This window comes from Coregonus clupeaformis, chromosome 25, assembly GCF_020615455.1.
Source record: "Coregonus clupeaformis isolate EN_2021a chromosome 25, ASM2061545v1, whole genome shotgun sequence".
Taxonomy (NCBI): Eukaryota; Metazoa; Chordata; class Actinopteri; order Salmoniformes; family Salmonidae; genus Coregonus; species Coregonus clupeaformis.
Genome location: NC_059216.1, coordinates 36,637,605 through 36,653,734, shown reverse-complemented (window position 1 = coordinate 36,653,734; position 16,130 = coordinate 36,637,605). Strand labels below are relative to the sequence as shown.

The window sequence follows — 16,130 nt, the reverse complement described above, 5'->3', positions numbered from 1 at the left end:
AATGGCTGATCGTTAATGGAATATCTACATAGGCGTACAGAGGCCCATTATCAGCAACCATCAGTCCTGTGTTCCAATGGCACGTTGTGTTTGCTAATCCAAGTTTATCATTTAAAAAAAGGCTAATTGATCATTAGAAAACCCTTTTGCAATTATGTTAGCACAGCTGAAAACGGTTGTGCTGATTAAAGCAGCAATAAAACGGGCCTTCTTGAGACTAGTTGAGTATCTGGAGCATCAGCAATTGTGGGTTTGATTACAGGATCAAAATTGCCAGAAACAAAGAACTTTCTTCTGAAACTCGTCAGTCTATTCTTGTTCTGAGAAATGAAGGCTATTCCTTGCGAGAAATTGCCAAGAAACGGAAGATCTCGTACAGCGCTGTGTACTACTCCCTTCACAGAACAGAGCAAACTGGCTCTAACCAGAATAGAAAGAGGAGTGGGAGGCCCCGGTGCACAACTGAGCAAGAGGACAAATACATTAGAGTGTCTAGTTTGAGAAACAGACGCCTCACAAGTCCTAAACTGGCATCTTCATTAAATAGTACCCGCAAAACACCAGTCTCAACGTCAACAGTGAAGAGGCGACTCCGGGATGCTGACCTTCTAGGCAGAGTTGCAAAGAAAAAATATGGCTTTTTCTTTGCAACTCTGCCTAGAAGGTCAGCATCCCGGAGTCGCCTCTTCACTGTTGACGTTGAGACTGGTGTTTTGCGGGTACTATTTAATGAAGCTGCCAGATGAGGACCTGTAAGGCATCTTTTTCGCAAACTAGACACTGTAATGTAGTTGTCCTCTTGCTCAGTTGTGCACCGGGGCCTCCCACTCCTCTTTCGATTCTGGTTAGAGCCAGTTTGCGCTGTTCTGTGAAGGGAGTAGTACACAGCTTTGTACGAGATCTTCAGTTTCTTGGCAATTTCTCGCATGGAACAGCCTTCATTTCTCAGAACAAGAATAGACTGACGAGTTTCAGAAGAAAGTTATTTGTTTCTGGCCATTTTGAGCCTGTAATCGAACCCACAATTGCTGATGCTCCAGATACTCAACTAGTCTCAAGAAGGTCAGTTTTATTGCTTCTTTAATCAGCACAACAGTTTTCAGCTGTGCTAACATAATTGTAAAAGGGTTTTCTAATGATCAATTAGCCTTTTAAAATGATAAACTTTGATTAGCAAACACAACGTGCCATTGGAACACAGGACTGATGGTTGCTGATAATTGGCCTCTGTACGCCTATGTAGATATTCCATTTTAAAAATCAGCCGTTTCCAGCTACAATAGCCATTTACAACATTAACAATGTCTACACTGTATTTCTGATCAATTTGATGTTATTTTAATGGACAAAAAAAAATGCTTTTCTTTCAAAAACAAGGACATTTTTAAGTGACCCCAAACTTTTGAACGGTAGTGTATGTATATATATATCTCTAGTCTGACGCATACACATGGGCAAGTGACAGCATCTAATGTAGAAAAGGCAGAGATTATTGGCACAGTACTTGTAACTCCCCTGCCTCCTTCAAGACAAGTTAATGTATATGAGGATCCTACCCTACTATTTGTAATCCACAGCAAAACACTGACTAGGCCTCCATCATATCGAGGCTGAACAAGCTACTGTACAGCCATAATAACATTTGTGCTATCGCTACAGTGGTAAACACATAGCATAGCTCAGGCTTTACTAGCATAGCGCCCGTTTTAGCCTATTGGCCCTCAGGTAAAACAAGCATCTTCATCTATCTGATAATGATGAAATTATTTGGTTGAATGTACACTAGTCCAAGTCCACACGCGTTGGATAAAACCCCCATAAATACATGATTACATGATCTGATCAGGTCAACAAACAATTGCATCATGATCTCATTATGAGAGCAGTTTGAAATATCTATGAATCATCCTGAAACCATTGAAACATGTTGCAATGAGGTGAAACTGCCTCTTTAACGCAAGGGTTCTAAATCTCAAGGGTTCTAAATCTCAAGGGTTCTAGATCTCAGGTTGTAGGTCTGAGCATATATATCATCTATCATAAACAGTTGTGAACCATAAGTTAACATAAAAACAAGAAATCATTTCGGTCTGCATTTTTGTCATATATAAATACTGCAAAATATGTGCTCCACTTAAAAACAAGAGGTTCCTCCCAATGTGATCAGCTGCAGTACTTGTGGCTTAATGTTCCATTTTTAAAGTAATGCAATACACCAGTATAAAAAAAACTAAGAAACACAACCAGGACTATCACCTATTGTCCAGACAAACCAACAAACAAACAAAAGACATGATTGAAACAGAGCTGTGGTTGTAGGAGGTTCTCTCCGCTGTCTAGCCCTGAATCCATAGGGCAGCCCTTTTCATTTGGTGTGTGTCTATTGCTAGCAATGATTGAGAGGTGGTTCCTGCTCCTGCTGCATGCTCAGTTTGGAGGCGTGCGTGCACTTGTTGTCCATGCATGTGACTGACTGTGAGTGATTGACTGCGAGCTGCCATGGAAGGAGAGAAAGAGAGAGAGAGAGAGAGAGAGATAGAGGGATCTCCATGCTGTCTGTCCATTGGTCTTTCTGACAGCGCAGTCTTTTCCCCCGCCTTCTTCACCTCATCTTCTCAGTGCATGTTTGAGATCTACTGCATGTGACTGCACAGAAAGACTGACCTACAAATTAAGATTAGCGGATCTGCGCAGAGCCTTGCTCAGGCTGATCCCCTATAATACACCGTCTGTCTCTCTCTCACTGTGAGAAGTGGAAGGCTGGAGGGCAAGGGCGTTCCGGGACAGGGTCGCTGTCTGAGCTCAGGGCGAGGGGTGTAGTGACAGGGGTGGTGTTGGAGGGCTGGGGTGGAGGGTTGGTGTCTCCCCCTGTCTTCTCCTGGTGGGACTGGGAGGAGGACTGGGTGTCCTGGTGAGACTGGGAGGAGGAGGAGGAAGAGTGGGTGCTCTCACCGGAGCTGCTCCTGGTCTCTGTGCTGGTGCTGGTCTTCTTCATCTTCCTCCTCTTGGCCAGCGGGGCCTTGTCCACCGTCTGCAGACGGAAACCCTCCCGCTTACACTTGTTGAACGCCTGGAGAAGCAGAACCCAAGAGCACAATAAAAACAACAGGAAGAGTAGCCGCTGCCTTGGCAGCTAATGGGGATCCATAATAAATACAAATACAAACAACAACAAATGAACAACAGTAAACTACAATAAACACATTCACGAGGCTAAAAAACATGAAAGGATTTATACCCGCCCTCACCATCACCCCATCCCCTTTGGAAGAACTGATGACAAGTGAAACGGGGATATTCTCTCCTTGCCTCATTCACTCTCACCATGCCCTCCCCCCCTCCTGATTGAATGAATAAAGCTCACGTTGAAGGTAGCCTTGACGTAGGTGTGTACGGACCCGGTGGTGGAGGAGCCCAGGATGTCTGGCGTCATCAGAGGGCTGGAGGAGAGCTGGCTGTCGTCTTGGAGCCAGGCGTTGGACCTCAGACCACACATCTTGATCCGCTTGTCAGGGTCCACTGTCAGCAGCTCTATAGGTACCACACCAATGATGGATATTACAAGCACTAATATTGTATATGTATGTCAATACAGCAGCTCTGGGGGAAAAGACCAGACCAGGGCTCTCCAACCCCATTCCTGGAGAGCTACCCTGCTGTAGGTTCTCTCCGACCCCAGTTGTAACAAACCTGATTCAGCCATATGGTTTCAGCTTATCAAACAGTTAATTATTAGAATCAGGTGTGCTAGATTAGGGTTGGAACGAAAACCTACAGGGCGGTAGCTCTCCAGGAACAGGGTTGGAGAGCCCTGGACCAGACAGACACAACCGCTGGTGAGTAGCAGCACCAAAGACCCACTGCACACTAGAGGAGGTCAACCTTCACCTTGTAGCAAAGAATGCCTGAAGTTGGTATCATATCAACCCCCCTGATGTTTAATCTCCCTCATCTCCACCTCCCAGGCTCACCTTGTATGAGGTCCTTGGCCTGCTGTGAGACACTCCTCCAGGCCTCTCCCTCGAAGGAGAAGTCTCCCTGTTTAATCTTCTTCATGATCTCTTCAGCGCTGGTGTGGGTCAGACTCTTCCCCTGGCACTGGAACGGCACCTGGCCCGACAGCATGGTGTACTGGAATATAATAATAATAATACTACATAATAATAAATATATGATCCAATGTAATAATATAATACATATTAATATTGTGGAATCCTACATGTAGCCTATATGTTGATATTGTGTATACATGGTGTCCATGCAGGTCTACACATCTTTAAACCGTGCCTGAGCTAATTAAGTCAGGTACTAGGTGTACTCTCACTTGATCTAAGCCTGATTAAAGTTGGCCTAGTTTCTAATACCTCATTAAACAACAGCCGTTTTGGCAGTGCATGTCTGTCTGTCTGTCTGACTCTGGCTCTGTGGTGTCCTCTCCTCGGCTTGCTATGCTTCCAGGGCACTCTGTTGTACAGAGCCTGGCCTGTCAGGAAGCATCACATCACAGCTCTGTACACACAGCCAGCACACTACTATACTCTACCCCCAGGGGCAAACGCAGAGAGAGAGAGAGAGAGAGAGAGAGAGAGAGGACTGAGGCTGCACGCTTGAGAGGCCAAGCGGAGAAATCTCTCTTCCTCTCTCTTCTCCTTCCTCTCTCTCACCCCTCATCTCGCTCTCTTTCCTATCACACTCTCTCTCCATCCATCCATCCCTCCCTCTCGCTTTCCCTCACTCTCTCTCTACCTCTCCTCTTAATTCTCATTCTCTTCAGAGGACCATTGACATTTCCGCTGGCAGGAAGCAATGCCTCAGCCTCATATGGCCACAGAAAAGCCTTGCGATTCAAAAAACAACAAAATCAGCTGAGGGATGGGGCTAGGGAAACGTAACCCTTCTCAAATTCATAGACAGTGCTTGACATGAAAAGGCTGACAGTCCGTTACATCCAAGAGATCGTTTAACCATCTTTTGACGCAATACATCATTTGTTTACATTCTTCTTGTTTGTAAACAAGGGAGTAAGAAAACCTCATATTTTGGGTTATGATAAAAATTAACAATTGAAATGACCATTGAAAAGCTTCCCAAACCTCATACTGTAGCCTTAACCCGCTCTGCTCTGGCTAGGCCTATGGCCGGTCGAGAGTTTTTTTGTCAACATTGGTGAACATAACTCAAGAGAAAATAGATATCACTTGTGGCGTTCCACAAGGTTCGATTTTGGGTCTGGTACTGTTCAGTATATATACACGTTTCCCCTTGGCAGCGTTATCACAAAGCACGGCATTGATTTTCAATGCTACGCAGACAATACATAACTTTACATTTGTGTCACCAGAGGATTTTATCTCCACAGATTATTAGACTGTTTTAGTGATTTAAATACTTGGATGGCTCACAACGTCCTCCAGCTAAATCAAGACAAGACCGAGGTACTTATTATTGGAGCCAAAGCACAGAGAGAGAATCTGGCCGCACATTTTAATTTACAGGCAATAAAGATAAAACACCAGGTAAAAAACCTAGGTGTCATTTTAGATTCTGAACTCCATTTCGAAACACACATTAAGAATGTGACCAAAATACGTTTTTTTCCACTTGAGGAACATTGCCATGGTGAGGCCGTTTCTATCTCAGGCTGATACAGAGAGACTCATTATTACAAGAAGGCTTGACTACTGTAACGCTCTCCTGTCTGGTCTACCCAAGAAAGCCATTGGTCAACTGCAAAACATACAGAATGCTACAGCACGGGTACTGGCGGCAGGTAGCTTAGTGGGTAAGAGCGTTGTGCCAGTAACCGAAAGGTCGCTGGTTCTAATCCCCGAGCCGACTAGGTGAAAAATCTGTCGATGTGCCCTTAAGCAAGGCACTTAACCCTAAATGCTCCTGTAAGTCGCTCTGGATAAGAGCGTCTGCTAAATGACTAAAATGTAAAATGTAAATGTATGACCAAGACCAGACGGAGAGCACCCATTACACAGGTTGTAAAGTCTCTGCACTGGAGTTTTAGAATACATTTAAAGATGATTCTATTGGTTTGTAAATCAATCCACGATTGAGCACCCCAATACATATCAGACATGCTTTTGAGGTATGTACCCAGTAAGTCACTCAGATCCTCTGGCACTGGCCTTTTAACTATCCCAAAGCCTAGGACCAAGAGGCATGGAGAGGCAGCCTTTAGTTACTATGCGCCCAGCCCCTGGAATAGCCTGCCAGAGAACCTGAGGGGGGCCGAAAGTGTGGACATAATTAAAAGAGATGTTAAAACGCTACTTTTTAGCTTTGCTTATCCTTAGGGTGCTTTCTTTTTGTCTTTCAGTTTTTACTGTTATTCTTTAGTTTTGCATCCTCTTATGTTTGTTGTGTAGTAAACATTCCTGTTTTTATTCTAATAGTTTTTTACTTATGTTTTTTCCTGTGAAGCGCACTGTGTTGCATTCATGTCTGAAATGTGCTGTATAAATAAAGCTTAGTGCCGCTGGTAGATCTTGGGTTAGGGGTGAATATTGAAGTGTGTCAGCAGCACAGCACACCACCGGACACAACAGAACAGAAGCATGTTAGCTGTACTGAATAAAACAGAGATGGGTATCAGACAGGCCCTAACCACATAACATAGGATACCGAGAACACCGGAACAGCTCCCCTTGTGAATGGCCTCGACAAACTCCAACATACAACTGCTGAATCAAGCTCGAATTTCTGTAGCTGTATCAAATCAATGAAATACCAGATCTACGAGAAGTGCAGCTTTTGGTATAGAGGCTAAGGTTGGATTTTGAACTGGGCAGGCCTCTCTCTCACTGGGTGAAACTAAACAATTGTTCCTTGATTCCTTGACTCCCTGACATCCTTCTCAAAACACATTGGAGGAGAAGTTCTAAGGGAAGGAACCTTGGCTCTTCTCCTCCAATGCATTAAGGGTATAAGGATTCACACCTTCTCTGTACCACCTTCACTCACCACTCACCAGGATGACCCCCAGGCTCCAGAGGTCACATGACTCGTCGTAGCCGTCGTATTTGAGGATCTCTGGCGCGGCGTAGGCCAGGGTGAAACACGGCGTCTTCAGCAGCTGGTTGTCTGGGGGCTTCAGTCGGGCGAAACCAAAGTCTATGATCTTTATCTCCGAGTTCTCACTCTCATCTGTGAATAGCAAGTTCTGAACAGGGTTTCAAGAGAGAAACATGTTTCTGTTATTTCTCTAGAGTCTATTTGAATGCATAATTACAATCTCATAACGACACACCCGTTACCATTTCTAGTCCATTAATGACAGGAAAGATAAGATGCACCACTTTTGAAGTGCCAGCTTCAGTTCCATTTGGCCAGATGGAGAAAATAAACATAAAGAAAGATATCATGCTTCATTCAAGCCTTTGATCACTATTTTCTATTCATATGCAACTAACATGTACAGCGCTTTCGGAAAGTATTCAGATCCTTTCCCCTTTTCCACTTTGTTACGTTACAGCCTTATTCTAAAATGGATTAAATAAAAAATGTCCTCATCAATCTACACACAATACCCCAGAATGACAAAGCAAAAACAGGCTATTTTTTTGTGCAAATGTATTAAAAATAAAAAACAGAAATACCTTCAGACCCTTTGCTATGAGACTCGAAATGGAGCTCAGGTGCATCCTGTTTCCATTGATCATCCTTGAGATGTTTCTACAACTTGGAGTCCACCTGTGGTAAATTCAACTGATTGGACATGATTTGGAAAGGCACACACCTGTCTATATAAGGTCCCACAGTTGACAGTGCATGTCAGAGCAAGAACCAAGCCATGAGGTCGAAGGAATTGTCCGTAGAGCTCCGAGACAGGATTGTGTTGAGGCACAGAACTGGGGAAGGGTACCAAAACATTTCTGTAGCATTGAAGGTCCCCTAGAACACAGTGGCCTCCATCATTCTTAAATGGAAGAAGTTTGGACTCTTCCTTGAGCTGGCCGTCCAGCCAAACTGAGCAATCTGGGGAGAAGGGCCTTGGTCAGGGAGGTGACCAAGAACCCGATGGCCCCTCTGTGGAGATGGGAGAACCTTCCAGAAGGACAATCATCTCTGCAGCACTCCACGAATCAGGCCTTTATGGTAGAGTGGCCAGATGGAAGTCACTCCTCAGTAAAAGGCACGACAGCCCACTTGGAGTTTGCCAAAAGGCCCATAAAGGACTCTGACCAGTAGAAACAAGGCACCATCCCTTCGGTGAAGCATGGTGGTGGCAGCATCATGCTGTGGGGATGTTTCTCAGCGGCAGGGACTGGGAGACTAGTCAGGATCAAGGGAAAGATGAACGGAGCAAAGTACAGAGATCCATGATGAAGACCTGCTCCAGAGCGCTCAGGACCTCAGACTGGGGCAAAGGTTCACCTTCCAACAGGACAACGACCCTAAGCACACAGCCAAGAAAACGCAGAAGTGGCTTTGGGACAAGTCTCTGAATGTCCTCGAGTGGCCCAGCTAGAGCCCGGACTTGAACCCGATCAAACATCTCTGGAGAGACCTGAAAATAGCTGTGCAGCGATGCTCCCCATCCAACCTGACAGAGCTTGAGAGGATCTGCAGAGAAGAATGGGAGAAACTCCCCAAATACAGGTATGCCAAGCTTGTAGCGTCACTCGAGGCTGTAATCGCTGCCAAAGGTGCTTCAACAAAGTACTGAGTAAAGGGTCTGAATACTTATGTGAATGTGATATTTGTTTTTTATTTGTAATACATTTGCAAAAATGTCTACACCTGTTTTTGCTTTGTCATTATCGGGTATTGTGTGTAGATTGATGAGGGAAAAAAACTATTTAATCAATTTAAGAATAAGGCTGTAACGTAACAAAATGTGGAAAAAGTCAAGAGGTCAGAATACTTTCTGAATGCACTGTATATAGCTAGGTCATACATACAGATTATCAGGATCAATTGGGATTGTCCCTCTAGTTCTTTATTACCTAGGGGTTCAATAGCCTGATCCCAGATCTGTTTGCGCAGTATAGCCAGCCCATAAAGATAATATGCCATTTTGCAGATGCTTTCATCCAACGCGACTAAATCCTGGTGTAGCAAGCGCCATGCTCTACCAACTGAGCTACAGAGGACCACAGGTCTGGGAGCAGCCTAGGAGTTTGAGTAGTACCAATGACTGCATATATAAATGGAGAAAGCCATCGATTACTTGACACCATTCACTCCTATGTGAAGACTCAATAGCGCATTGAAGTCAAATTAAGTTGGTTAAGATGGAGTCTCATGGAGACATAATATGCGCAGTTTGAGCTACTCCAGGAAGTTTAGACCTATATCCATCCTGCCCTGCCTTTCGAAAGTATTTGAAAGCCAAGTTAACAAACAGATCACCGACCATTTCGAATCCCACCGTACCTTCTCCGCTATGCAATCCGGTTTCCGAGCTGGTCATGGGTGCACCTCAGCCACGCTCAAGATCCTAAACGATATTATAACCGCGATCGATAAAAGACAGTACTGTGCAGCCGTCTTCATCGACCTGGCCAAGGCTTTCGACTCTGTCAACCACCGCATTCTTATTGGCAGACTAAATAGCCTTGGTTTCTCAAATGACTGCATCGCCTGGTTCACCAACTACTTCTCAGATAGAGTTCAATGTGTAAAATTGGAGGGCCTGTTGTCTGGACCTCTGGCAGTCTCTATGGGGGTGCCACAGGGTTCAATTCTTGGGCCGACTCTATTCTTTGTGTATATCAATAATGTCGCTCTTGCTGCTGGTGACGCTCGGATCCACCTCTATGCGGACGACACCATTTTGTATACATCTGGCCCTTCATTGGACATTGTGTTAACAAACCTCCAAACGAGCTTCAACGCTATACAACACTCCTTCCGTAACCTCCAACTGCTCTTAAACACTAGTAAAACTAAATGCATGCTCTTCAACCGAACGCTGCTTGCACCCGCCCACCCGACTAGAATCACTACTCTCGGCGGGTCTGACCTAGAGTATGAGGACAACTACAAATACCTAGCTGTCTGGTTAGACTGTAAACTCTCCTTCCAGACTCACATTAAGCATCTCCAATCAAAAGTTAGATCTAGAATCTGCTTCCTATTTCGCAACAAAGTCTCCTTCACTCATGCTGCCAAACATGCCCTCGTAAAACTGACTATCCTACCGATCCTTGACTTCGGCGATGTCATTTACAAAATAGCCTCCAACACTCTACTCAGAAAATTGGATGTAGTCTATCACAGTGCCATCCATTTTGTCACCAAAGCCCCATATACTACTCACCATTGTGACCTGTACGCTCTTGTTGGCTGGCCCTCACTACATATTCGTAGCCAAACCCACTCGCTCCAGGTCATCTATAAATCACTGTTAGGCAAATCCCCGCCTTATCTTAGCTCATTGGTCACCATAGCAACACCCACCCGTAGTATGCACTCCAGCAGGTATATCTCACTGGTCATCCCCAAAGCCAACACCTCCTTTGGCCGCCATTCCTTCCAGTTCTCTGCTGCCAATGACTGGAACGAACTGCAAAAATCTCTGAAGCTGGAGACACTTATCTCCCTCACTAACTTTAAGCATCAGTTGTCAGAGCAGCTTACCGATCACTGCACCTGTACACAGCCATTCTGAAATTAGCCCACCCAATTACCTCATCCCCATATTGTTATTTATTTTGCTAATTTGCACCCCAGTATCTCTATTTGCACATCATCTTTTGCACATCTATCATTCCAGTGTTAATACGAAATGGTAACTATTTTGCACTATGGCCTATTTATTGCCTTACCTCCATAATTTACTACATTCGCACACACTGTATATATATTTTCTGTTGTATTTTTGACTTTGTTTGTTTTACCCCATATGTAACTCTGTGTTGTTTTTAATTGCACTGCTTTGCTTTATCTTGGCCAGGTCACAGTTGTAAATGAGAACTTGTTCTCAACTGGCTTCCCTGGTTAAATAAAGGTGAAATAAAATAAATAAATAAATAAAGTGACGTTACAGGCTAGCTCAGTTACGCCCCCTCATTAAGTAAGTCAAGTTGAAGGCCGACCGTGGTGCTGCAGGCTGCCATTAGCAACTAAATTATCCTTATAACTTCTTCAGTGTGCGATTTTCAAGTAACTGGTTCAAGGACATACATTTGGTGTATTAGAAGCAATTATTGGTACCATAATTGTCTTCGATTTTTTATTTTATTTACACAAAGATTGAACACGAAGATCGCCATTTTTCCATTCCCTATAATGGGGGATCCTGTTTTCTGCTAACAATGCAGGCAGTACCGCTGTCGGCCTTGAACTTCTGTGGCTTCAATGACAAAGGGCAGCCATTCTCTCCTGAGTAGTACCTCTGGCTTGAGGTCCCTGTGCACCACTCCTACATCGTGCATGTGGCTGACGGCTGACACCAGTCTCCTCATGATGCGACTGGCCTCTGTCTCACTGAAGTGCTGCTTCCTCCGGATCCTCTCCAGCAGCTCCCCACCACGCAGCAGCTCCAACACCAGGTACGTATGCAGCTGGAGGGGAGAGGGGGTGGGGAGAAACACAGACACACACAGAAAGTTAGACACACACCACACATTCAATCCATAGGGTCTCCAGAGAGAGCCTTACAGTCATGTTTACCAACTATTCATAGATCCTATACGAATGTAAATATCCATATATACAGGTAAAAGTCAGTAAATTAGAATATTTTGAAAAACTTGATTTATTTCAGTAATTGCATTCAAAAGGTGTAACTTGTACATTATATTTATTCATTGCACACAGACTGATGCATTCACATGTTTATTTCATTTAATTTTGATGATTTGAAGTGGCAACAAATGAAAATCCAAAATTCCGTGTGTCACAAAATTAGAATATTGTGTAAGGGTTACATTTTGAAGACACCTGGTGCCACAAACTAATCAGCTGATTAACTCAAAACACCTGCAAAGGGCTTTAAATGGTCTCTCAGTCCAGTTCTGAAGCCTACACAAACATGGGGAAGACTTCAGATTTGACAGCTGTCCAAAAGGCGACCATCGACACATTGCACAAGGAGGGAAAGACACAAAAGGTTATTGCAGAAGAGGCTGGCTGTTCTCAGAGCTCTGTGTCCAAACACATTAATAGAGAGGCAAAGGGAAGGAAAAACTGTGGTCAGAAAAAGTGTACAAGCGATAGGGATCACCGCGCCCTAGTCAAGATTGTGAAAAAAACCCATTCAAAAATGTGGGGGAGATTCACAAGGAGTGGACAGCTGCTGGAGTCAGGGCTTCAAGATCCACCACCAAGAGACGCTTGAAAGACATGGGTTTCAACTGCCGCATACCTCGTGTCAAGCCACTGTTGACCAAGAAACAGCGCGAAAAGCGTCTCACCTGGGCTAAGGAAAAAAAGAGCTGGACTGCTGCTGAGTGGTCTAAAGTCATGTTTTCTGACGAAAGCTTTGGAAATCTTTGGAAATCGAGGTCCCAGAGTCTGGAGGAAGACAGGAGAGGCACAGGATCCACGTTGCCTGAAGTCTAGTGTAAAGTTTCCACCATCAGTGATGGTTTGGGGTGCCATGTCATCTGCTGGTGTCGGTCCACTCTGTTTCCTGAGATCCAGGGTCAACGCAGCCGTCTACCAGCAAGTTTTAGAGCACTTCATGCTTCCTGCTGCTGACCTGCTCTATGGAGATGGAGATTTCAGGTTCCAACAGGACTTGGCGCCTGCACACAGCGCAAAATCTACCCGTGCCTGGTTTACGGACCATGGTATTTCTGTTCTAAATTGGCCAGCCAACTCCCTGACCTTAGCCCCATAGAAAATCTGTGGGGTATTGTGAAAAAGGAAGATGCAGAATGCCAGACCCAACAACGCAGAAGAGTTGAAGGCCACTATCAGAGCAACCTGGGCTCTCATAACACCTGAGCAGTGCCAGAAACTCATCGACTCCATGCCACGCCGCATTAATGCAGTAATTGAGGCAAAAGGAGCTCCAACCAAGTATTGAGTATTGTACATGCTCATATTTTTCATTTTCATACTTTTCAGTTGGCCAACATTTCTAAAAAATCCCTTTTTTGTATTAGCCTTAAGTAATATTCTAATTTTGTGACACACGGAATTTTGGATTTTCATTTGTTGCCACTTCAAATCATCAAAATTAAATGAAATAAACATTTGAATGCATCAGTCTGTGTGCAATGAATAAATATAATGTACAAGTTACACCTTTTGAATGCAATTACTGAAATAAATCAAGTTTTTCAAAATATTCTAATTTACTGACTTTTACCTGTATACTGTATTTCGTAACTTCAAAAAATATTGAGGTCATATGAAGTAGGAAACGTCATGCTTCATTGAGTTAATGTGATCGATTGCTCTGATCCAAGGTTGTTGTTATACAATAGATGAAATTGTTTGGGAAATTGAAACGGTAGAAACCCCGAATCCACATTTCTATATTGTATGATACATATCCTAATAACAATACAGCTCTCACAGTGATGGCGAGATGAAACCAGAACAGAGTGGCTGAAGTGAAAGGACCCTGATAAAGTGGGTAGAGAATAATGTGGCCGAGTCTGTCTGGCACTGCAGCCGGGTAGAGTAGAATAGGCTTTCTCATTAGTGCTGGAACTGGGGAACAAAGACAAGCGAGATGGAAGGAGCTGGGAGGAGGGCTGCATCCCAATTCTCCACCCTTCTCCCAAAGTATGCACTTGGACACCATTGGCTATGTCCCAATTCTCCATGCAAGGTAGTCTGTGTCCCAATTGACGGGGAGTGTGCAAGTGCACACTTTGGGAGAAAGGTGTAGAATTGGAACGCAGATTGGGAGGGGAGGGGAGAGGAGAGCAGCAGCGAGGCGGCTCTGCTTTGATCTAGTTAACAGCCCTCTGTCTGGCTGAATCCTAAATGACACCCTATTCATTTTATAGTGCAATACTTTTAACCAGGGCTCTAGTCAAAAGTAATGTACTTTAAAAGGAAATATGGTACCATTTGGGATTGAGCCCTCTCTGAGGTACAGTACAGTAACAACCCAGCAGAGCTCAGTGCTACAGTGCTGCTCCAAGGCCTGAAGGGCCCCAGATAATGAACATGGCCAATATCAGCCATCCACAGAAACATACACACACAGACTTGTTTGACCCGATTTGGAGCAATTTGTATTTTCTCTCACTAAGCGCAAATCCTTCATGAGATCTAAAGGCCCACATACAGACATGAAATATGTTCCATGTAGGTTTAATTAATCTATACCTATAGTGGATGTGCCCGTATGTGGTTCAGCTGTTGTGCTGCAATAAAATACAGTATATACAATCTGAAATATGGGGGTGTAGTGTTTATTATAGGACGATATGAAGGCGAGAACAGAGGGAGATGGAGAATGTCCCAGGAGGAATCTAGCTTCCACATTCATCTGCTCTGTTCCACTTCTGACTTAATAAGGCTGCCTGTCTGCCGTTGGTCTCGTCTTACAATCACTGGTTCTGTCAGAAAGTGGCTATTTCTGAAGATGGGCTTTTGTTTCCAATGCTTGTTATATCAGGTCTCTCTTGTAAAATAGATTTTATCCCAATGAAAATAACCTGTATAAATAAGAGTTCAATGAAAATATGTGGTTGTTTTGCCTACTTCAGTTAAATTGTGGTCCTCTGTAGCTCAATTGGTAGAGCATGGCGCTTGTAACGCCAGGGTAGTGGGTTCGATCCCCGGGACCACCCATACGTAAAAATGCACACATGACTAAGTCGCTTTGGATAAAAGTGTCTGCTAAATGGCATATTATTATTATTATTATTAAATCCAGTGAGTGTCTGCTAAATGACTAAAATGTAATATTTCTAACCAGAACACACCATCTGATAGCAAACATAACAGGCGTTTCTTACAAAATAGATTTGATCTAAATGAGACTAACCTGTATAGATAAGGTTAAATAAAAAAAACGTACCTGGTCATGGTATATCTCATGAGTCTTGACGATGTTGGGGTGGCCATCGCAGAGCTTCAGAGCTGCAATCTCTTTCTGTGTCTGGGCCTCCATCCTAGAGGGGACATGGGAGAGACGCAAAGTGTCATCAGAAGGTGTCACCTGTCATATATGCACCTGTCACACAGTGTCATCGCCGTAAGTTCAGTGTCACCACTAAAGGGAAGTGTTAGCACACTTCATCCTCCAGCAGCCAACAAGTGTTGTAATCACAGAGCAGTGTCCTGCGAGGTCTGCTGGCCTGGAATTGATGTCACAGAGTGAGAGCATACAAATGAAAATGTAATGTTTAACGGATGTCTCGCTACATCTTTCTCCAAAATGATTGTTTTATTTAAATTAGAAAAATTGAAAAATTGTACTGAAAAATTGCAATTATACATCCATTTTTGAACTTGTATAGCGCTTTTCAAAGAATCTCAAATAGTATAAAAAGTAAAACAACAAACAAAAAATTGAAATGATGCCGATTGAAAGTCAGCTTGGGATGAAATTGTGGCAGTTTGGGCTGGAAAGGCTGTGTCATGCATGTTCAGTCGAGGGGGCATCGATGGGATATAATGTCCTCAAGTTTCCAGTGAAGTGACATACAACTTCCTCTTGGATTATGGCTGAACTATGCCTATTTTAGCCTTCCCAAGATGCTAAAATATCTTGATTAGGTTGCTGTAGTATTTTAACAAGGGGTCTACTTTTTTCTTCTTCTTTAAAAAAAAAAAGAATACAATGTGTATGGCCTTATCTAGTTAGCTAGCCAACTCCCAATAAACACACATCAGTGAGCTCCAGCTGGTACAGTTTGGCATGACAATCACCATAGCGTATGAGCTGGCCATACAGCGCAAACAGATCTGGGACCAGGCTAGCCTATGGTACAATACCTCTTGCTGACGATTTTCACAGCGTAATTCTGTCCAGTCTTCTTGTGGGTGCACTGCCTACAGATAGAGAAACTGCCTTCGCCCAGAGCATTGTCCTTCAGGTTCATCTCATAGTTCATATAGAACAGAGAGTCCTAAAGAGAAGATTTTCTTATCAAATTTACAAAGAACGCTGTTTTCATAACACCATTATCACTCGCTAACTAGTCTTCATCACACCTGAAACTGAAAATATAATCTAAAAATATAGTAGCTAAACTATTCTC

The 16,130-nt window shown here is 43.8% G+C and overlaps 1 protein-coding gene across 3 annotated transcripts in view; it reads right to left on the bottom strand.

Annotated features, from left to right (window-relative positions):
* Positions 1-1,365: 1,365 nt before the first annotated feature.
* The window catches only part of rps6ka5 (ribosomal protein S6 kinase, polypeptide 5), a 40,236-nt gene continuing 25,471 nt past the window's right edge, over positions 1,366-16,130 (bottom strand). For 2 of the 3 annotated variants that reach the window (XM_041848141.2, XM_041848144.2), the window contains 7 exons: positions 15,865-15,998; positions 14,945-15,038; positions 11,349-11,519; positions 6,980-7,171; positions 3,972-4,131; positions 3,365-3,531; positions 1,366-3,070 (listed from right to left, as the gene is read on the bottom strand). In XM_041848141.2, coding sequence (XP_041704075.1) covers positions 2,741-3,070; positions 3,365-3,531; positions 3,972-4,131; positions 6,980-7,171; positions 11,349-11,519; positions 14,945-15,038; positions 15,865-15,998 — 1,248 coding nt within the window. In that variant the 3' untranslated portion in view covers positions 1,366-2,740. Of the gene's footprint in view, positions 3,071-3,364; positions 3,532-3,971; positions 4,132-6,972; positions 7,172-11,348; positions 11,520-14,944; positions 15,039-15,864; positions 15,999-16,130 lie in introns of those variants that run through there. The other variant, XM_041848143.2, reaches the window with a different exon arrangement.